At 42.9% G+C, this 22,660-nt stretch overlaps 1 protein-coding gene across 2 annotated transcripts in view; it reads right to left on the bottom strand.

The window, feature by feature from the left end:
- ldlrad3 (low density lipoprotein receptor class A domain containing 3) overlaps window positions 1–22,660 on the bottom strand; it is a 255,998-nt gene that overhangs the window by 144,995 nt on the left and 88,343 nt on the right. The window contains exons 5-6 of one of the 2 annotated variants that reach the window (XM_079502465.1): window positions 10,881–11,289; window positions 8,768–10,104 (exon numbers count right to left, since the gene is read on the bottom strand). In XM_079502465.1, the coding sequence (XP_079358591.1) occupies window positions 9,930–10,104; window positions 10,881–11,289 (584 nt within the window). In that variant the 3' untranslated portion in view covers window positions 8,768–9,929. Of the gene's footprint in view, window positions 1–8,767; window positions 10,105–10,880; window positions 11,290–22,660 lie in introns of those variants that run through there. The other variant, XM_079502466.1, reaches the window with a different exon arrangement.

The following is a 22,660-nucleotide window of genomic DNA, read 5'->3' as shown; positions in this document are numbered from 1 at the left end:
CAGAATGGGGCTCAATGGCAGATTTTGGCAAGTAAAGATTTGAGTGGGGTTTGAATCCACAATCTCCAGATCATGCAGCCAGTGTGCTAAGTCACTGATCTACTTGCTACCTGCCACAAAACAGTCTGCTGTTCCCTTTGAGTACAACATTGATACAAAAATAAAATACAAAAAATAAAATAACAGGAGATTTGTCTATTGTTTTTTTTGCTGTTGTTTATCTCTAGACGTTCGAATGTTTATGAACCACAATGGAAACACGTCTCTGGCTCTTCTGTCATTATCTATTCGTCCTTTTAAAAACAGCATGCACTGTAGCTCACTGGGTATAGAGCCTGCCTGGGAATCAGGAGGCTGCACGTTCAAGTCCTGGCTCTGACATACTGTCCCAAATTCATGAAAATAATGACAAAATATATTATGCCGTCCCAAACCATGGACTATAGTATGTCGTTTTTTCATGATTTTCATCTTTTTTTCAAATGCTCCAAAATCATGAAAAACGACATGCTATAGTATGCCGTCCGAAACCATGAACTATAGTATGTCGTTTTTTCATGATTTTCATCTTTTTTTCAAATAGTCCAAAATCACGAAAAACGACATGCTATAGTATGCCGTCCGAAAAAAAAAAAAAACTTTGGCATGCTACTAGTCCTACATACTTACACCTAGAATCCCCATTCAAACCTATTTAGGTTCATCTTACGGTGGACATGTTTGCCTGAAAAGGAATCTTTGAAATGTTTCATAGTTTTAGAACTATATTGCTTTCAATTTGAGAAAATTATAATGGCAGATAGTGGCACGTCAAAAAATCTTTCACCTAGAAACTCCATTCACACGTTTTATAATTCAGCTTACTGTGAAGACACATGCTGGAACTTTTTACTTTGAAATGTTTTGTAGTTTCTGAATTATTTAAGTTAAACGCCCAATGCATTCCCAATGGCAATAGCACAAACTTTGGCATGCTACTAGTCCTACATACTTACACCTAGAAACCCCATTCAAACCTATTTAGGTTCACCTTACAGTGGACATGTTTGCCTGAAAAGGAATCTTTGAAATGTTTAATCGTTTTAGAAATATAGTGCTTTTAAATTTGAGAAATTCAGAATGGGGCTCAATGGCAGATTTTGGCAAGTAAAGATTTGAGTGGGGTTTGAACCCACAATCTCCAGATCATGCAGCCAGTGTGCTAAGTCACTGATCTACTTGCTACCTGCTACAAAACAGTCTGCTGTTCCCTTTGAGTACAACATTGATACAAAAAAAAAATACAAAAAATAAAATAACAGGAGATTTGTCTATTGTTTATTTTGCTGTTGTTTATCTCTAGACGTTCGAATGTTTATGAACCACAATGGAAACACGTCTCTGGCTCTTCTGTCATTATCTATTCGGCCTTTTAAAAACAGCATGCACTGTAGCTCACTGGGTATAGAGCCTGCCTGGGAATCAGGAGGCTTCAGGTTCAAGTCCTGCCTCTGACATACTGTCCCAAATTCATGAAAATAATGACAAAATATATTATGCCGTCCCAAACCATGGACTATAGTATGTCGTTTTTTCATGATTTTCATCTTTTTTTCAAATGCTCCAAAATCATGAAAAATGACATGCTATAGTATGCCGTCCGAAACCATGAACTATAGTATGTCGTTTTTTCATGATTTTCATATTTTTTTCAAATAGTCCAAAATCACGAAAAACGACATGCTATAGTATGCCGTCCGAAGAAAATTATAACTTTGGCATGCTACTAGTCCTACATACTTACACCTAGAATCCCCATTCAAACCTATTTAGATTCATCTTACGGTGGACATGTTTGCCTGAAAAGGAATCTTTGAAATGTTTCATAGCTTTAGAACTATAGTGCTTTCAATTTGAGAAATGTATAATGGCAGATAGTGGCACGTCAAAAAATCTTTCACCTAGAAACTCCATTCACACGTTTTATAATTTAGCTTAATGTGAAGACACATGCTGGAACTTTTTACTTTGAAATGTTTTGTAGTTTCTGAGTTATTTAAGTTAAACGCCCAATGCATTCCCAATGGCAATAGCACAAACTTTGGCATGCTACTAGTCCTACATACTTACATCTAGAAACCCCATTCAAACCTATTTAGGTATCATCTTACGGTGGATATGTTTGCCTAAAAAGGAATCTTTGAAATGTTTCATCGTTTTAGAAATATAGTGCTTTCAAATTTGAGACATTTACAATGGGGCTCAATGGCAGATATTGGCACGTCAAAAAAGCACTTTCACCTAGAAACTCCATTCACACTTTTTATAATTCAGCTTTCTGTGGAGACACAAGCTGGAACCTTTTACTTTTAAATGCTTTGTAGTTTCTGAGTTATTTAAGTTAAACGCCCAATGCATTCCCAATGGCAATAGCACAAACTTTGGCATGCTACTAGTCCTACATACTTACACCTAGAAACCCCATTCAAACCTATTTAGGTTCATCTTACGGTGGACATGTTTGCCTGAAAAGGAATCTTTGAAATGTTTCATCGTTTTAGAAATATAGTGCTTTCAAATTTGAGACATTTACAATGGGGCTCAATGGCAGATATTGGCACGTCAAAAAAGCACTTTCACCTAGAAACTCCATTCACACTTTTTATAATTCAGCTTTCTGTGGAGACACATGCTGGAACTTTTTACTTTGAAATGCTTTGTAGTTTCTGAGTTATTTAAGTTAAACGCCCAATGCATTCCCAATGGCAATAGCACAAACTTTGGCATGCTACTAGTCCTACATACTTACACCTAGAATCCCCATTCAAACCTATTTAGGTTCATCTTACGGTGGACATGTTTGCCTGAAAAGAAATATTTGAAATGTTTCATCGTTTTAGAAATATTGTGCTTTCAAATTTGAGACATTTACAATGGGGCTCAATGGCAGATATTGGCACGTCAAAAAAGCACTTTCACCTAGAAACTCCATTCACACTTTTTATAATTCAGCTTTCTGTGGAGACACATGCTGGAACTTTTTACTTTGAAATGTTTTGTAGTTTCTGAGTTATTTAAGTTAAACGCCCAATGCATTCCCAATGGCAATAGCACAAACTTTGGCATGCTACTAGTCCTACATACTTACACCTAGAATCCCCATTCAAACCTATTTAGGTTCATCTTACGGTGGACATGTTTGCCTGAAAAGGAATCTTTGAAATGTTTCATCGTTTTAGAAATATAGTGCTTTTAAATTTGAGAAATTCAGAATGGGGCTCAATGGCAGATTTTGAACCCACAATCTCCAGATCATGCAGCCAGTGTGCTAAGTCACTGATCTACTTGCTACCTGCCACAACACAGTCTGCTGTTCCCTTTGAGTACAACATTGATACAAAAATAAAATACAAAAAATAAAATAACAGGAGATTTGTATATTGTTTATTTTGCTGTTGTTTATCTCTAGACGTTCGAATGTTTATGAACCACAATGGAAACACGTCTCTGGTTCTTCTGTCATTATCTATTCGGCCTTTTAAAAACAGCATGCACTGTAGCTCACTGGGTACAGAGCCTGCCTGGGATTCAGGAGGCTGCAGGTTCAAGTCCTGGCTCTGACATACTGTCCCAAATTCATGAAAATAATGACAAAATATATTATGCCGTCCCAAACCATGGACTATAGTATGTCGTTTTTTCATGATTTTCATCTTTTTTTCAAATGCTCCAAAATCATGAAAAACGACATGCTATAGTATGCCGTCCGAAACCATGAACTATAGTATGTCGTTTTTTCATGATTTTCATCTTTTTTTCAAATAGTCCAAAATCACGAAAAACGACATGCTATAGTATGCCGTCCGAAAAAAATGATAACTTTGTCATGCTACTAGTCCTACATACTTACACCTAGAATCCCCATTCAAACCTATTTAGGTTCATCTTACGGTGGACATGTTTGCCTGAAAAGGAATCTTTGAAATGTTTCATAGTTTTAGAAATATAGTGCTTTCAATTTGAGAAATGTATAATGGCATATAGTGGCACGTCAAAAAGTCACTTTCACCTAGAATCTCCGTTCACACTTTTTATAATTCAGCTTACTGTGGAGACACATGCTGGAACCTTTTACTTTTAAATGTTTTGTAGTTTCTGAGTTATTTAACTTAAACACCCAATGCATTCTCAATGGCAATAGCACAAACTTTGGCATGCTACTAGTCCTACATACTTACACCTAGAAACCCCATTCAAACCTACAGTATATGTAATTTGTAAGTTGATTAGCGGTATACTGTGGTTACTTTGCGTATGCCCCATTTGATGCGTATACTGTCGTAGCAGTATATGACGTCGTCAGGTATAACTGGTATAACTAGCTCTCAATGATGACGTAATAAAGATGTGGATTAATCGGCTTTCGATGGTGACATATATGTCGATCAGTGTCGGGTGGATTAAAGGAAAGGTGAAAGGTGGAAAGGAAATGCCTCTATGTATATGTATATGTAATTTGTAAGTTGATTAGCGGTATACTGTGGTTACTTTGCGTATGCCCCGTTTGATGCGTATGTATCGTAGCAGCATATGACGTCAGGGTATAACTAGCTCTCAATGATGACGTAATAAAGATGTGGATTAAAGGACCCAATGCCAGGGTGTAATTGGTTTTCGATGGTGACGTAATGACGATATGTTTTAGTGTCGGGAGGATTAAAGGTAATGCCCCTATGTATACATGTATGTATGTACAGTATACATGTATGTAATCTGACACCACTGCCATATCAAGCACAAGTAGTCATTACGTCATACGCTGGCACGGCGCATACGCATCAAACGGCGACATGGACGAAAACTATTACTTGCACGCTCTGCTTGTGCATACATACATACATACCTGGGATGTGTGATGGCGGTGGATGGTGGGACAGAGGAGGATGTGAAGTCAAGAATAGGGAAAGCAAGATTATACAACAGGTCGCTTCGAGGAAGCAATCTGATTGGTTGAAACAGCCTTCTAGCCGTGCTTCAAACCAGCATCATGGAACAGCTAATCAACACAAATAATTCAGCTGCTCTGTTCTCCCAGAGCGCAGCAAACTCTGTGGCTATAGGCTAGCTAGTTTCTTGGGACATTTGTGGTCGTAGTGGCTACATCTGTCATTAAAAAAATATGTTTTTTCAGCGATTTTCTTAGTTTTAAGGCTAATTGTTGTATAATTGCAATGTTACACTCGAGGGGGTGGTTTAACGTCATTAATGCACATCTGCGTTGCTTTCAGGCGTGCATTTATCAGAAACCTGGCCGGCCACCAATCACATCACCAACTAGAAAAAGTGCCCTTCTGGGCACAGGTCTCCACCAGGAGGATAGGAGTGTGTGTGATGTTTGGCAAAATGTTTAGGAGTAATATGTTGTTTTTTGCCTGTTGTAGCGCTACCATGAGGCTGATGTGAAAACTGTCAACTGGCATTTCTTCCTCAGCCTAGTGGGAATATGCATGCACAGTTTCACCGCAATCAGACGCTGTGTTGAGGAGTTGTGGCGATTTGTACAAAGCGGGTACAAAGTGGGCTACTCCTGAAAAGTTTAGAAGCCAATCGTAGCCAATCAGGATGGATTATGAGAAATCAAACAAATCTGTCTTGATCACATGCCTATGTTTTGATAAAATCTGAAGGAGTAATATTAGAAAATGTGTTTTACATATGTCGGCCTCCTGGTGGCGCTCTTAAGAGCAGATGTGAAAAATTCCAGGCAAAGGTTTTTCCTTGGCCTCTAGGGAGTGTGCATACAAAGTTTTCCACAGATCCATGCAGTTAGAGGTAAAAACACTAATCGGCCAGTTATAGCGCCACCATGATAGCCTGGCTAATAAGCCAGACCGAATCAGCTGTTGGCAAAAAGAAATTGCCTGCCGGCGGATTACGGCCTGGAGAGGCTCAATTGTACGCCCATTTCCTACACCAGAGAACTGGTGTGGCCAATCGGGACACGGTATGCAATATGGGCGGGCTTTGGTACAGTGACGTTCAATGCTTGAGACCTTTGACTGACAGTAGCTCTGACCAATTGCGTCAAAGAGAAAATGTTTGAACCCGCCCCCCGGGAAACAAGATCCATACACAGCATCTCCAGACTCAAATACCACACGACAGTGTGATTTGAGTCTTGCTTATTAGCCAGGCTACCACCATGAGGCTGAGTTGAAAATGTTTAAGTGGCATTTCTTCCTCGGCCTAGTGGGAATGTGTGTGCACAATTTGTATGTCTGCCTGCCTACCTGCCTCTCTCTTTTGGGGGGGCTGGGTACCCCAAAATTACAGCAAAATAAAAGCAAAATACCCAGAATTTATTTCGGCCATGCGGCTTTGCCGCGCAACTGAATCGCACCTGGCAGCCCAGGGGGGCCCTGAAATTATGTCTAGCCCAGGGGCCCTTGGGAGGGTAAATCCGTCCCTGTCAACCACTGCCTCAGATGCATCCTCAGGATCTTCTGGACAAACCGTAACAATAACATCAACCTGTAGGAATGTACCAAACAAGAACCTGTTGGATTATTGGTCATACATTAAGAAAAAGCCAAACATGGCACCCACAAGGCAAACTGGGCACAGGGAGACCCCAAAACACATGGAGGAGCACAGAGCTAAATGTCAAACAAGGGACTGACGTGGAAACAGCTGGAGAGAATGGTGCAAGACAGACATGGGTGGAAACAATTCATCAATGGCCTATGTTCCGAAAGGAATGCAAAGGCCTATGTCAAGTAAGCAAGTCATTATTTTGCTGCTGAAAAAAGCTAATATTTGTAAGTCTTCAGAAACACAAAACAAATTTAATCTGAATCTGAACTTTACTTTCAATGTACAGGATACAGAGGGGGTTGGGAGAGAGATAATGGAAAACAAGTGAAATCCTGAAATACTCTGACCTAATTGGAAATTAAAAAATAATAAACAGCGTCTTCTTTAACAAATTGCTGATAGGCCATCATGACAAAAATGTACAAACAAAAGGAACAAGCAAAGTGGTACAACTCTTGTCCTGAGAATCATTATCCAGTTCTAAAGAAAGTAACATTAATTATATTTTATATCAAAAAGATAATATAGGCACAAATTGTTTGGAATTGGAACATAATTGTCATTGCTATGGAGGGACACAGTACATCCTTGGAAAAGGGTTAATCAGAAAATGATTATCTTTGGCTTCGATCTTTTTTATGAGTCAGTATTATTACTGCTGGCATAGGTACAAAAACAGGCAGCTTCCAAAGCATTACATTTCACTTACACTATCTCTTCTCAGTTTAAACTCATACAGACAAAATCTGATGGTGCTTTTAAATACATTTCTCTCCTTTCCTTACTCCCTATGTACAATAGCAAATGGGCACCTTCAAAATGAATGAAATAATGACAGGAGAACAGCAAATTTACTGTATATAGACACTTCCTTCAGATAGGTCATTGAATAATACTACATGCTGTACACTAAAGTCTATCCTGAACATCACACAGAAGACCGAAGGTCACCTTATCTGTACTATAACCTCTGGAGAAACTACATCGCAAAATAAATGTAACACTGAATTAGGGTTCAGAAATGTGTATGTACGTAAAGTCACTAGTGAACTTGAACAATCTGATATGAAATACCTTTTCTCTGACTTTCTCTGACTTTTTCTCTGGTGGTTCGCACAGCATGAGACCTCCAAAGAAGTTACAAGGAATATGTTTTTCTTCATCAAATCTGTATACACAATTTGTCCTCAACTAAACAACGGGCAACAGAACATGTTATTTCTGACACATCTGACTTGCCCCAATGGTTCATTTACTTATGGGAATGATACGAAAAAAACAACAACAACAAAGACGTGATGTTTACATACTGTAGAGCTTCATGCTCAGTAACATATAATGACATTTCACACCAATGGTCATTTTGTCTGGGATTTAGTCACGAGGTACCAGTTTCTGACAATGAAAACGAAGGCACAAGGTATTAAAAACAATGGAGAGAAGAACTGTCCTATTAGAAATGCTCTATAAAATCTGTCTACACAACCCACCTTGCTGAACATGGGGTTCAATTCTGACAAAGTTGCGTGTTTTTGACAACGAACCGATTTATCTGCTATCTTTTTTCACGTACACAAAACTGAAATGACAGATCCTTATTGAGTAGTAATGATCCAGCTATAGTAGAACATCTCTAATACTTGAATGATACTGACACTTAATGTCTGAGTAATATGAAATCTAATTTAAAACTACAGTCTACAGGACTGATAGAAAATAAGGCATTTTGTCAGCATGAATTTAGTTCCATCTTAACTAATTATTGAAAGCAAGGCACCTCCATTTTATTTTACTACAATCCTCAAAATAGGTCAAATGTAGCTGTAAACAAAAAAAAACACAAAAAAAAGATTTTGTCTAGCATTTAGTTGGTTTGTTTTTACACCATTAAGCCTTCAAGGAGATGAATCAAGGAACAATGTAGATCTATTATGATCAGGGGTGCACATAGTTCTCAGAGGAGCACCTGGAGATGTTGCTTGGTGCGCACGGCGGGGGTGGTCTCTACTCCACCCAGCATTAGAGATGTTGCTTGGTGCGCACGGCGGGGGAAGTCTCTACTCCACCCAGCATTAGAGATGTTGCTTGGTGCGCACGGCGGGGGTGGTCTCTACTCCACCCAGCATTAGAGATGTTGCTTGGTGCGCACGGCGGGGGTGGTCTCTACTCCACCCAGCAATGCCAGCATTAGAGATGTTGCTTGGTGCGCATGGCGGGGTTGGTCTCTACTCCACCCAGCATTAGAGATGTTGCTTGGTGCGCACGGCGGGGTTGGTCTCTACTCCACCCAGCATTAGAGATGTTGCTTGGTGCGCACGGCGGGGTTGGTCTCTACTCCACCCAGCATTAGAGATGTTGCTTGGTGCGCACGGCGGGGGTGGTCTCTACTCCACCCAGCATTAGAGGCACATGAACTCTGATAAAATGAACTACTCGCCCAACACCACGGAGGTTCCATGTTTAACGCAATTCCAAAGTGTGTACATTGTTTAAGTGACAGATGCATGGTTTTCATATCATAAATATATGAACTTTGGCTAAAAGCTTGTGTTTAATCCATGTGGGTTCTTGTTTACTTGGTTAGACTAGCGCTCTGAACGACTTGGTTACTTACAACCTATACGGACTTCCTCTTCCTCTTCAAAATAAGAGCCACTTGTAATGATTAGTCAACGCTAGTTTTATTTCGAAGTCTACTTACAGGATGTAGATAGACATTTGTAGTACGTGACACACAAGCTCGTAATGGGGCTTGCTTCTTGGACATTTTGATGACTGCCTGGCTGTAATGCAGTGGAATGTTGTGTCAGGATTCTCTGGTCCCAGCGGCCCCAGCTCTTGGTATGCAAAATCGCCGCCATGCTTTGATCTGCCGCGCGGCATGCATTTTGACGACGCATGCGCACTGGCGCTCCAGTTATGTGCACCCCTGTTTATAGGATACATGTGACAGTTTACGCTCAACGCGGTTTCTTCTTTGGGGATACAGGTGCTGGCCACGCAGCTGATACTGTGCATTGTGTTTGTGTGAGGAGAACACATTCTGGTGTTGTACAGCTGTATCTCCAGCAGAGGTCACCACCAGCATACAATATCTGTTCATGAGGGTGAGGGCTGCAGGGGAAAGTGTGCATTTCAGTCATGCTCCTCATTCAGCGAATAGTGTAGGAGGCAAGAATAGGGTACTGCCCTGTCTCTCAGTCCCTGCTGACTCCCTACAGCAGGTGGATACTCTGGGCTCTCCCCGGGGGGGGCAACAACCTCACCTCCAGTCTCCTGTGGCCTTACGGCCTGGTCCTTTCAGTCCAACAGTCATACTCCAGCTCTTATGTACAAAACAGACATAGAGAGAGTCACTACAGCTGCTGGGACTCTTCTCTCTGGGGAAGGGCTGAGGCCACAGTTCTGGGTGCTGGAGGTGCAGCGGGGTGTGCTGTGGGCACTGCTTCGTACTGGGGCAGCTCGCCTTCGGATGGAAGCTCTCCGTCTTGGAGGTAAGGAGGGGGAGGAAGGTCGAACCAGGGTGGTCGGCTAGAAGGATGAAGCATAAGAGTAGATGCCGTGTTTTAAAAACATGTTCAGAAGGATGTTTCTGTTTCATAATTTCATAGAGACATTGATTCATACTTTTATCATAGTACATTTATCATATTACATTGTGTTATTATTATCATAAACTATTCTTCTGGGGACACATTTATGTGCAGCTGTACCAAGTATATTCTTTTAAGATTATGCAAGCCCAACTAATTTTACAATTCAACAGCTATCAACTCATAGCTGTTAAGGCTGACACGCACACACTTCCAAAATCAGCTCATACTGGCATGACATTTTGACAAGATGACTGTAGGCTTATTGTTTTGGTTTCTGAGCACTCGCGTTGTATGATAAACGACCTAACCAATATGCACGTCTCCTTGCTATTTTCCCAACAGTGTTTATTCCAAGTCGAAAATTGCTGGCAATTGTGGTGAAAGAATCGCCAGTGGTCAATATCTGCACAATCAAAAGAGAATTGTAATTATAAGGAACGTGACCTGGTGAAAACTCATCACTGGAACTGTTCACTCGCCATTTTGGAAGGGTACGTACGTACAGTACGTATGTATGTGCCATAAAATGATTCTTTTCCCAGGGATTTCCCAGGTGATTTCTTCAAGAAGACGCACGCAAAATCAGATTTTAAGTTGTCTGTCAAATGACCCCCCCATCCAAACAAACAAACAAACAAACAAGCAAGCAAACAAAACGCATTACACTCGGTGTGCAGAGGCCTTTACAAGCATCATCCCTCTCCAGCTCACCTGACATCCAGAACGGCCTGCGAGTACGACGGCGGTGAGTCCATGGACAGCCCGGAGGGATACAGTGCCCCGGACAGCAGCTGCAGCCCGGGTGGAGCAGCGGCGCTGTACTGGACCGCGTTGGGGGGCGAGCCGGGGGAGAGGCCCGGACCACCCGCATGGACGTGGCCCCTGTCCAGGATCACCAGGCGGGACAGCAGTAAGGGCTGGTGGTGGTGGTGGTGGTGATGGGAGCCCCCCCGCACGCCCCTGGGCAGCAGCACGCTGCGCTTCCTCTGGTGATGAAGCACCAGCGCCAACAGCGCCACCACCAGGACGAAGATGACGGCACTGCCGATGACGGCGTAGGTGATGCTGGGGTAGTAGCGCAGGCGGTAGTCCAGCGTCACGAAATCCTGACCGGGAGATTCTGAGGGAGGGAGGGAGTGACAAGAGTTAAAAACATACTCACACAAAGCCTAGCACGTTATAATAGGCCAACATTTGGCAAAAATAGGTAAACATTTAGGGAAAATTGCAAAAATACAAGCTCACAATGCATCACAAAGCGACGCTGACGTGTTGTTAGCTTGTAGATCAGCTATTTTTAGAGGGAAAGACAGGGGAGGTATAGCCTACGCCCTACGGTATACCCCTGGCAGACCTATAGCCTACATCCTACGGTATAGTATACCCCTGGCAGACCTATAGCCTACACCCTACGGTATACCCCTGGCAGACCTATAGCCTACACCCTACAGTATACCCCTGGCAGACCTATAGCCTACGCCCTACGGTATACCCCTGGCAGACCTATAGCCTACACCCTACGGTATACCCCTGGCAGACCTATAGCCTACACCCTATGGTATACCCCTGGCAGACTTATAGCCTACACCCTACGGTATACCCCTGGCAGACCTATAGCCTACACCCTACGGTATACCCCTGGCAGACCTATAGCCTACGCCCTACCCTGGCAGACCTATAGCCTACACCCTACGGTATACCCCTGGCAGACCTATAGCCTACAACCTACAGTATACCCCTGGCAGACCTATAGCCTGCCCTACGCCCTACGGTATACCCCTGGCAGACCTATAGCCTGCCCTACAACCTACAGTATACCCCTGGCAGACCTATAGCCTACGCCCACGGTATACCCCTGGCAGACCTATAGCCTACGCCCACGGTATACCCCTGGCAGACCTATAGCCTACACCCACGGGAAACCCCTGGCAAATTGGCGGCCCGCGAGGCGCCCCCTTGTGGCCCCTGCGGTGTCAGCTCAGGATAAAGATTAAACAAGTGGAATTGTACGGTATGTGATGACAAAAATAAATGAGCAGACAAAATTGGAACTGGAACACTATAAAAATTAAGCTGATAAATGGCTATTGTCTGAACCTTTGTCACCTACCTGAAAATGTATTTTCTGTTTATTAAAGAGGGAGACCCCTGATATTGAAGTTGAATAAACACTCAATAGCAATGATTACTAATAGTGATTTAACCTTTCAACAAAAAAAACTTTTGTTTTAACCAAAAAATATCACTTAACCTACCTAAAAAATGTTAACTGAACGTACCTGGGTAATTGAGTTAGTCAATTGAAAGTCATGTGCATTTTAATTTTGTTTGCAAAATAATCTTTTCACATTTCTGGATGTGTGTGTGAATGGTTGAATGTAATGCACAATCTACGTGAAGGTGCTACATAAATGCACCATATTTAGTAACTTTTCATACCATATTAGTATGAAATGTAATCCAATGGCTTGCTCTATCAAACATAAAATAAGTAAGTACCGGTAAGTACATGTAAACAAACCACAGTATGCTTTGGAAAATGGTCTGCAGTAATGTATACCATGACTGAGTCAGAGTCAACCGAGTCAATATGCCGGTGCGGTCTTTTACTACTAGGAGGTATAGGATTGTACCAGATGGGAGAAGAGTGTTAGGGACGGGTAAGGGAAGGGACACAGCGGGGAGGCGAGCGAGCAGGTACGGATGGACATGAATACGAAGTGGTGATTTGTTTTCGTGTTCATGTATTCTGAGTGATTTTGGGCGGAAACCCCTTTTGGTGTTAGCATTATGTTATGCTTTAGCTATTGAAAAATAGCAGATCTACAAGCTCGTAGCGCGCCACCGAGTAGGTCTGCCATTTTTTTTAAATCGAAGAACGACTTTCGAGCTTTTTCAGAAAACTGTCAGGATGTAGAAGACATTTTTAGAATCTGATCTCAGGTCTTAATAGAGATGGGCCTGCTCCAGAGTCTGTAATGATCACCACAGCAGTTAAGAGACTTCTACGCAAGAGCTCTATGATACGGGCACAACAAAAGCAGCAGTATATGAAGTGAGCTGGCATGAATCCTGTGATACTCAGACGTTGGGAGGGAGTCGGGACGGACGGGGAGAGAGTGAGAAAGAAAGAGAGAGAAACGTGTTGAGAGTGAGTAACTCTCAGGGGAGCTGCAACAAGCGTATGGCAGTTTTGCATAAAAGAACAGAGTTGCTTGGCGTTGCATATGAGAGCAGACAGTAACGCCTGGGAGGAATTGAGATTTGTTTTTCTGTGAGGGGTGAGGGGGGTCAGCCTGCGAAACACAGTGTTACACCGCATGAAATCTGTGGTCGGCAGTTAAGACAACCAGATCAGCCAACCTCGCAAACTGAAATGAGGTATGGGAGCGCTGTAATGCTATGGAGCTCTGCGCCTTATTATTCCAGATGAGGAGAGGGAATAGCACTTAAGAATTTCCACCGACTGATTTCAATCAGCGTGTTGGGAGGATTGAGACTCATAGAGCTGCTTAGCGGTAGACAGCGCTATTGCTCTGAGGTGGCATGAGGACGTTAAGGATACAAGGAATCCTACTTTACTACACAGCACAGGAGTGTGGATATTCAGGGAGTAGACGTAAAAAGTAAAAACAGATAGCATACATGAAGCCTCTCATTATTACACATTTCTTTTAGAACACTCTAATAAAAAAAACGCCTCTGCTCTCAGACAGACATGGGAAGTTGATCTGGGTGTCTCTTACACAGAGGGGGAGTGGACTCGGCTTTAAGACATTTTAGAAAAATGTCCAGAGAACATAAAACCTAAATAGGGTCTATTGGACCCCTTCCAAGTTATATAAAGCAAAATTGCGAGACTGCTCCACATGCTGGAAGTGCCAGGAGGAGGAGGGCACTCTCATGCACATGCTGTGGGACTGCCCTTTAATACGCGATTATTGGGGGGAAATTCGTGATCACATTGAGCGTGTATTGGGATATGAGATCCCATTCTCCCCAGGTTTGTGCATACTAGGGGATCCCAGTTCTCTTGAAGACCTGACACCTTATGATGCTGAATGGGCTCAAACAGCGTTAATGCTGGGTCGTAAACGTATTATGTGTGAGTGGAGAGCTCCCTCTGCCCCCTCTGTGAATGTTATTATGTGTGAGTGGAGAGCTCCCTCTGCCCCCTCTGTGAATGTTATTATGTGTGAGTGGAGAGCTCCCTCTGCCCCCTCTGTGAATGTTTGGTTTAGTCAACTTGGTCAAGTGGCAGCGTTGGAAAGACTGTCTTTCAGACTTCTTAACAAAGTAGACAACTATTTGTTGAAATGGGATAAGTGGGAGGCGCACACTGGAGGCACTGTCTGATTGTAATCTGAGCAGACTATTATATGAACTGTATTTGAATTTCAATGAATATCCATCGCCTTATTATTTCTATTGTTTTTCTTTTTCTTCATTTTATGTATGTATGTTTTTTCTTGTATTTTTACTTTGCTGTTCACTTTTGCATTCTGTTTTTCCTTTATTCCTGCTTTAATTGTTACTGCACTGTTGCGAAGATTTCTTTCTGTATCCTGTGATTGAACAAAAAAAAATAAAAAATGAATCATTAAAAACAGATGGCATTGGATGCATGTGGTTGCACTGCTAGTTTATTAGGTTGGTGTGGATTCTTTAGTCTAATAAGCAAGTTTGTCAACTTGCCCTTTGAATATCTTGAGAACCAACCGTTCATCTGATCAATCTCTCATTTGGCGGGTGTATTACTGAGGCCCCACAGGAGTACAGCACGTTCTGAACAGGCAGTGAGTGTACTAGCACTTAACCACATGAACCCCAGGGACAAACATGTGGCAAAAGTAGCAGATCCACAAGCTCACTATGAGATCTGCTAAGAGATTTGGTGCGGAGGGAAATACTAGCTAAATACTAACAAACCACTCTTGAGGGACACAATGAATATTTTATCCTAATTATTAACAACCACACACATGCGTGGTACTGTACATGCACAAGCATATAACCCACAGGGTTTGCCGAACATCTCAACATACATGTACAGTATGTTGATGAGGTTATAACAATAACCCTTGAACACCCACATGTGTGATGATTAAATACCACAAAACCACAGAGAGGGTGGATCTTTTTTGGGCTCCTCAGATGCATTCCAATCCAACGGCCTTACAGCCTCTTGGGAGGATTCTGTGTTTGGCACAGGGGGTTGTGATTCCACCCACATGTACAAGCTACATCCACAGGAGACAATATAACAGTATGATGACCAACAATGTGACTGAACTGCAGGATACAGACTTTATGCTGCGAGGATGCTATTAAAATATGCATATAGCAATCGCATGTTAAAAACACAACAACACATACACAGTGTTCAGGCAATGTTCTCTTCAGGGCACAGATGCACTGTAGAACATCACTAAAACAATGTTCTCTTCAGGGCACAGATGCACTGTAGAACATCACTAAAACATTGTTCTCTTCAGGGCACACATGCACTGTAGAACATCACTAAAACAATGTTCTCTTCAGGGCACACATGCACTGTAGAACATCACTAAAACAATGTTCTCTTCAGGGCACAGATGCACTGTAGAACATCACTAAAACAATGTTCTCTTCAGGGCACAGATGCACTGTAGAAGATCACTAAAACAATGTTCTCTTCAGGGCACAGATGCACTGTAGAACATCACTAAAACAATGTTCCCTTCAGGGCACAGATGCACTGTAGAACATCACTAAAACAATGTTCTCTTCAGGGCACAGATGCACTGTAGAACATCACTAAAACAATGTTCTCTTCAGGGCACAGATGCACTGTAGAACATCACTAAAACAATGTTCTCTTCAGGGCACAGATGCACTGTAGAACATCACTAAAACAATGTTCTCTTCAGGGCACAGATGCACTGTAGAACATCACTAAAACAATGTGATATGTTTCTTCTCACTCCATGACCTTAACCACTGTGATTATCGTACAGTGTACCTGACTGTTCGAGCTGCTCTATGATCTGGCTTTAGTTATTATAGGCATTACTGATTATTATTTATGAAAAATCTTGTGTTAATATTTTTTTAAAGCATGTGTGAACACAATTGGCCGTGCTCACAGGACGGAAGCCAGGTGGGGAGGGTGATAATTGCCACTGCATCTATTCCTAAGGACTGGGGCAGCACCTGTCAGCAGGGAGTGTTGGGCAGGAGGAGTTGGACGACGGCTCTACGTCCTCCTTGGGGACAATGTAGCCCCGATACGTTCCCTCAGTCCCTACGCTCATTCTGTAGCTCCGAGATGAGGTCACGAGGCGAAGCCCTCCCACTGCCTTTCAGAAACGGCGCATGGTTTCCACAACTTACGCAGCTTATCCTTTTCTGCAGATTGTATCCAAAAAGTGAAGGTCTGATAATGAGCAAAAACTAAATTTCATTTAGGAATGGCCAAGAACATCCAAGTTGCGGCATGAAACGAGCGTTTAAATCGCTTGTTTAGTCAGCTGCTTCCATGTTTTTCAAGGAAGTTGAAAAGCTTTAACTTCCTTAAGTTTTTAGTGCCTCCCCGGCGCCTCCCCTGGTTGAATGTGGAATTAGATTTTCCAACTGACTTCAGTTCAGTCGACATGCACACGCACATGCGCAACATCCTTGAAAAACATGGAAGCGGCTGACTAAACAAGCGATTTAAACGCTCGTTTCATGCCACAACTTGGATTTTCTTGGCTGTTCCGAAAATAAATTTAGTTTAGCTCATTATCGGACCTTCACTTTTTGGATACAATCTGCAGAAAAGGGTAAGCAGCGTAAGTTGTGGAAACCATGCGCCGTTTCTGCAACGCAGTGGGAGGGCTTCGCCTTGTGACCTCAGAATGAGCGTAGGGACTGAGGGAACTTATCAGGGCTAGGGATAATGGGGAAGAAAAGGGGGTAAAAATAATTAGCTACTCTAAATAAAAAAAGAATCACACATCAGCATACATCACATCACATTCCGTGCCCAGCCAATCAAATCATCACATTCCCTGGTACACACAGACACACAAAGCTGGGCATAGGAGGAGCTAGCGCACCTCAAATATAAAAAAGTAGAGGTAGTAGAGAATATAGCAGATCTACAAGGCAAATCTAATTTCTATTTTGAGTCTTGAGCTACAAAGTTGGGGACAGATCATAAGAACAAGCACCCTTGCACATGGCCTGTTAATGTGTAAGTCTGTAGTCCAGAGGCCCTGTACCTTAATTAAACCATCTAATGCAGGAGCTGCACTCCCAAATGAGGCACCAGGCAATAAAAAACACCCCATCCCACCAGCCTCCCCTTAACCATCATCAGTTCAAATGGGCCGGGTCCTCTAACCGGTAACGTAGCCAATTAATTATGAACTGGCCTCTGTGCAGAGAAAAGCCAAACAAAGAGGAATTATTTCCATAATTACTTCAGTAAAAAAAAGGAAAAAAAAGAAGGAAAAAAAAGAAAGGCACACAAATAAAGAGATCCCAGTGCTGATGCCCTGGCTGTTAGGTCTTAGTACAGCAACACAAACACACACGCACGCACGCATGCACGCACACACACACGCACGCACACACACTTGCGCACGCACGCACACACACACGCACGTACACAAATGCTGGGACATTCTCATTCACAACGGGAGGCTATTCGGTACACTAGTGATAGAGCCCTGAAGGGCTACTTTAAATCATACCTCCGAAGAGAGGGAAGAGAGGAGGGAGGAGAGATTGAAACTGGTGAAGGAAAGGAGAGGTCTCACTCATTCGTTGCTGTGTGTGTGCGTGCGTGCATGTGTGTGTGTGTGTGTGTGTGTGTGTGTGTGTGTGTGTGTGTGTGTGTGTGTGTGTGTGTGTGTGTGTGTGCTCCATTTACTGGGTCCTTAACAGTATACGTGCAACGGTGCAATGTGCATAGTAATAGGAAAGGGCATAAAATACTCATCATGTTAATTTACCTCGAAGGGTACCGTCCTGAAAGGATGCATTTTTTACACTCCCAGAGTAAAATTATCACATAAATATGCACTCACGTGGATGAACAGAGTCATATATACAGTACACACAACACACGCATGCATGCCCACTCCCATGCATGTCCATACATCAATCACCTCCTTGGAGGCGCTGCTGCAATGACACTTCTGGCAAGGCTCTCCAGTGTTCTGTTCTCAGAGCTCATAAAGCTTCCCCCATCTGGAGGTTCAAGGGGCCAAGGTGCTGCCTCTCAGCCAGGCCACTTTAATCACATCCGAGTGCCTGGAACCTGGGGGGGGCACCCCCTCACCACGCCATGCGCTTTGTTCCGCCTGCCACTCACCCATCTCTCATTCACTCCTCTTCTCCCCCCCCCCCCCCCCCCCCCAACTCTCTCCTCTCCTCTATTCAGTCATTTAACGGCACAGAGGTGACATGCACTGTACCCGCAGGGGGCCTCATGATGAGGTACACGTACATCGGCCACGCTAAACCAGCGTTAGACACATAACGGAATGGAGAATTTACAGCATGTGTGGACGAGCAAATCGGCTATTTTTGACCTACACATAGATTTAATTCCCATTGACAATGAATGGATGATGTACGATGATAAGAGCTAACTTCACACGGGTGTGATTTTTTTTGTTTTTGACCAGCAGTGGTTCCCTATGGAGACACAAAGGAGACTCTTTGTGTCTCCAATAGGGAACAACTGCTGGTCATAAAATTATTGGCTTAGGAATGCGAGGGTGAAAATAGGGACAATTGTGTGCTATGTGATCTGCAACATCATGTTTGCTATTTCTTCTTCTTCTTCTTCTTCTTCTTCTTATTTGTTTGCCTGACATTTTATTCAGGATAGAGGCAATCATGTTATTGCTTTGCACACCTAGTGACTGCACCTTTCAACAGAACAGAACACGATAAAGGTCTACATACTGTAAGCACTCAAGAAGGTTTGCTGTGAAAACCAGTAGGCTACATAATGGTGGTGAATGTTGAAAACCGGGATATTTCAGTGTTTTAGTTTTCAGTGGTCACCATAAACAAAAGCCATATCCGCTACACCTAAAGCCACAAGTGCCTTAAAAAAATCTAAAATTCCCTGAATGTTTTGTTTGGTTTCCATTGTCACCCATTCAACCTTTCATTTAAAACCTCAGGATTGTGTCAAGGGAGAGGCCGTCATTTTCCATTTCGCCACAGAGTTCCAACAAAACAAAAGATCTTAAATTAGACAGTAACATCCATTTGTCCATTTGTAACCCATAACCCATACAAAGTAACCCAAAGGAATCTAATGGAGATATTTCAATGGATTCTGTTACTATAGGGTGTGCTAAATAACATTAAGCTATCTAATATTTGAGTCAGTGCAAACAGACCACTAGGGGGCGTGCCCAACTCGTTTGCACAGCTGTTTGAAAACCTTATACCCATACCTAACACCACGCCAAAATTCAAACTGGTCACCAAAAGCCAAATCTTGGTGATTTCCTACGAGTTCATCCCCAGCTATACTGGCTGCATTGGCGTATATCTAATGTGTGGCTGAGCATAGACATGGTAACGCCCCGCCTGCCTCTGATTGGCCTACCGACACTGCCCGTCTTGACTGTCCTCCGAGATGCGAGGTTAGTAGGTTACTCCGTGGTGGGAAAATAATACAAGAGAATGACAGCTTGGCACGCGCGACAGAATGCAGCCTTGTAACTAACTTGTATGTTTATTTTTGTAGAAGAGCCAAACTAATATTGTTTATGCCGTTGGTTTGATTGAATAATTGATTGAACACACGTGTAGGCCTACGATGTAGCCTACTATGATTTGGGTGTGTACTTCTAAATAAAGTGTTAGTGTTGATTAACTATCTAATTGTAGTACCTAACGTACTACGTACTGCCTGTAACGTACAACTTACAGGCAGTTCTCTAGTATCATACCGATAGCGTATACTTGTATTATTTTCCACCACCTCGCAGCAGAGATCAGACTATCCAGCATAGCTATATCCACCTCAGTGGACAGTCAAGACAGGCAGTGTCGGCCAGTCAGAGGCAGGTGGGGCGTTACCATGTCTATGCTCAGCCGCACATTAGATATACGCGCTGCATTGCATGGTGTTGATAAGGATTGATGACTGAGATTAAATCATCTGATAGCATCCAAGCAAGGAGTCCATACCCCCCCCCCCCCCCCCCCCCCCCTCCCCGCCACCTAGCCTAGAGAACAGAGTTCATCTTAGGGAACTGGAGCACAAGTCGGTCCTAGGAGCATATAGGAGTCCAACGGTGTAGGATAAATGAAGTGGTATAGTAGCATGGATTTCAGAGACGGAGAGAGTGATGGGCACCATAACTATCAATAATATCAGTGATCAATCTAAGAGCAGAGCGGTCCATGGCATTCAGACATTTATGGATGGGAGTGGCTGCATGTCTATGAATTATATCACCATCATCTAAAATGGAGAAAGAGAATAGTCTCCTCATCCCCTCTCCTCCTTTAATTCATTTCCCTTTATCACTCTCTCTCTCTTTTCCAGCCTCCACAGTTTATGCCTCCTTCTTCTTTTTTGTTTTGCCGTTTTATTATCTAATGCCTGCTGCATCCATCTCATTACCTGTGTTCGAAAGGAGAGAATTATGGAGTGACCTCTACCCCCATAAGATGTCACACAGAGAGCGATAAGAAAGAGATGGAGACCAGAGCAGAGGAGAGAGCAGCAAGACAGAGTGATGGAGAGAGAGTGGTCGAGAGAGATGAAGACAAATGAAAAGGTTGGGTAGAGGACAGGAGATAAACAAACAACGCTAGCTCCGACTCGCACATGTGACATTTGGAATTCTATTTGTCCCACACACACGCTTTTACAAGCATGTCAACTTCACACACTCACACACACACATATCTCCCAAAGTGACAGAGGAACAGGGGCCACTTAAGAAGTCATTACACCTGCTCTGGCAAGCCTCACATCTCCAGCAACACAAGTATACTGTCAGAGAGAGAGAGAGAGAGAGCGAGAGAGAGAGACACACTGTTGTTTTCCTCCACATTTCTATAGTTAAATCTGGTGAATTGCTTTGGTGTTTTCTTTATCTTCTCTGACATTCACTTTCAGGTGAAATTGGAAGTACTAAGACAGAGCACACAAAGGAAAAGTACACAGTGAATGCAGGGGCAACAGAGGCCTGACTCACTTATTTGAACCTTAAAGTATAATTACATTACCGGTAATTTAGCCAAAAGGCCTTACTCTGTCTGAAAGAATGCGACACGACACGTTGCGGCATAACCTTCTGCTTGAAAATGTTCTTTTCAGCTTGCAACACAGTCGTACAACTATAAATAAGGCTTAAAAGGAAGGGAAGCCATTCTCTCCCATGAGGACCTTTCAAGTCTGATGGCGTGAAATTTGAATAAACCGCAATCACAGACACCATCAGTCAGACAGATATACTCTCTGTGAGTAAAGCGTGTGTGTGTGTGTGTGTGTGTGTGTGTGTGTGTGTGTGTGTGTGTGTGTGTGTGTGTGTGTGTGTGTGTGTGTGTGTGTGTATGTGTGTGTGTGTGTGTGTGTGTGCGTGTGTGTGTGTTTTATTTATACACAGCTTCACAAAGTCGGAACCTTTTACTATGGAAAGGCAGCAAGCCACGGCACTAGGTGGTGAGAAAGATGAGATGGAAAAAAGGCTGAGCAACGGAGCTGTCACAGCACATTATGCAAGCGCTGTGGAATCCTCTGTAACAAACGCCCTCTAAAAAAGAAACACTGCATCCGCATTATAGCACAGTACTACGAAACTAAAGTGGATATAGACAGCTTTCTCAGCAAAACTCCTTACGAGCTGATAGCAAATGAAATGAAAACACCATTGAGAGAATAGGAGAATGAAACAGAACACTGGTGTACAGTATGCGCACTCAGATGCACGCGCACACACACGCACACACCCACGTTGTATGCAGTTATTGAAGCAAGCTGAGAGGCAATGTTACAACATAATAGGCTATTGAGCATGCACCGGTTACAAGCAGCACTGAACGCCTCCTTTGTCTGCCTTTAATCAAGGCAGGAGACATCAACAGCAGACATGCCCACATGGTTGCTGGGATACGGGGGTTTTTTGTATTTTTTTTAATGGAGAACATTCCTCTATACTGATTGGCTACTTGCCACTGAATATGCTAATTGTTGAGTCATGGCAGACTGCCTGAATTGGAGGAAATTAGGAAAAAAAGCCACATTGAGGGAAAATCTCCACATATTACATTAATTGCCACACTTAAAAGGGCTCAGAACAAAGGGAATTGAGAAATTGTCCCCCATGCCAGGCTCATTCCATAGGGAGAAGATAGCGGTCTCGGAAATGTGCCATACTTTCCCCTTCACTGTGGCGACTCATTTCGATTTAAAAAAGTAATCTTTTTTTTCTCCATCTTTTTTCTTTAAGCGAGAGACAGAGTTAAAAAGTAATCATCCCTCG

This window comes from Electrona antarctica (assembly GCF_951216825.1).
Source record: "Electrona antarctica genome assembly, chromosome: 5".
Taxonomy (NCBI): domain Eukaryota; kingdom Metazoa; phylum Chordata; class Actinopteri; order Myctophiformes; family Myctophidae; genus Electrona; species Electrona antarctica.
Note: the sequence above shows the minus strand (reverse complement) of the source record. Positions and strands in the feature narration are given on the sequence as shown.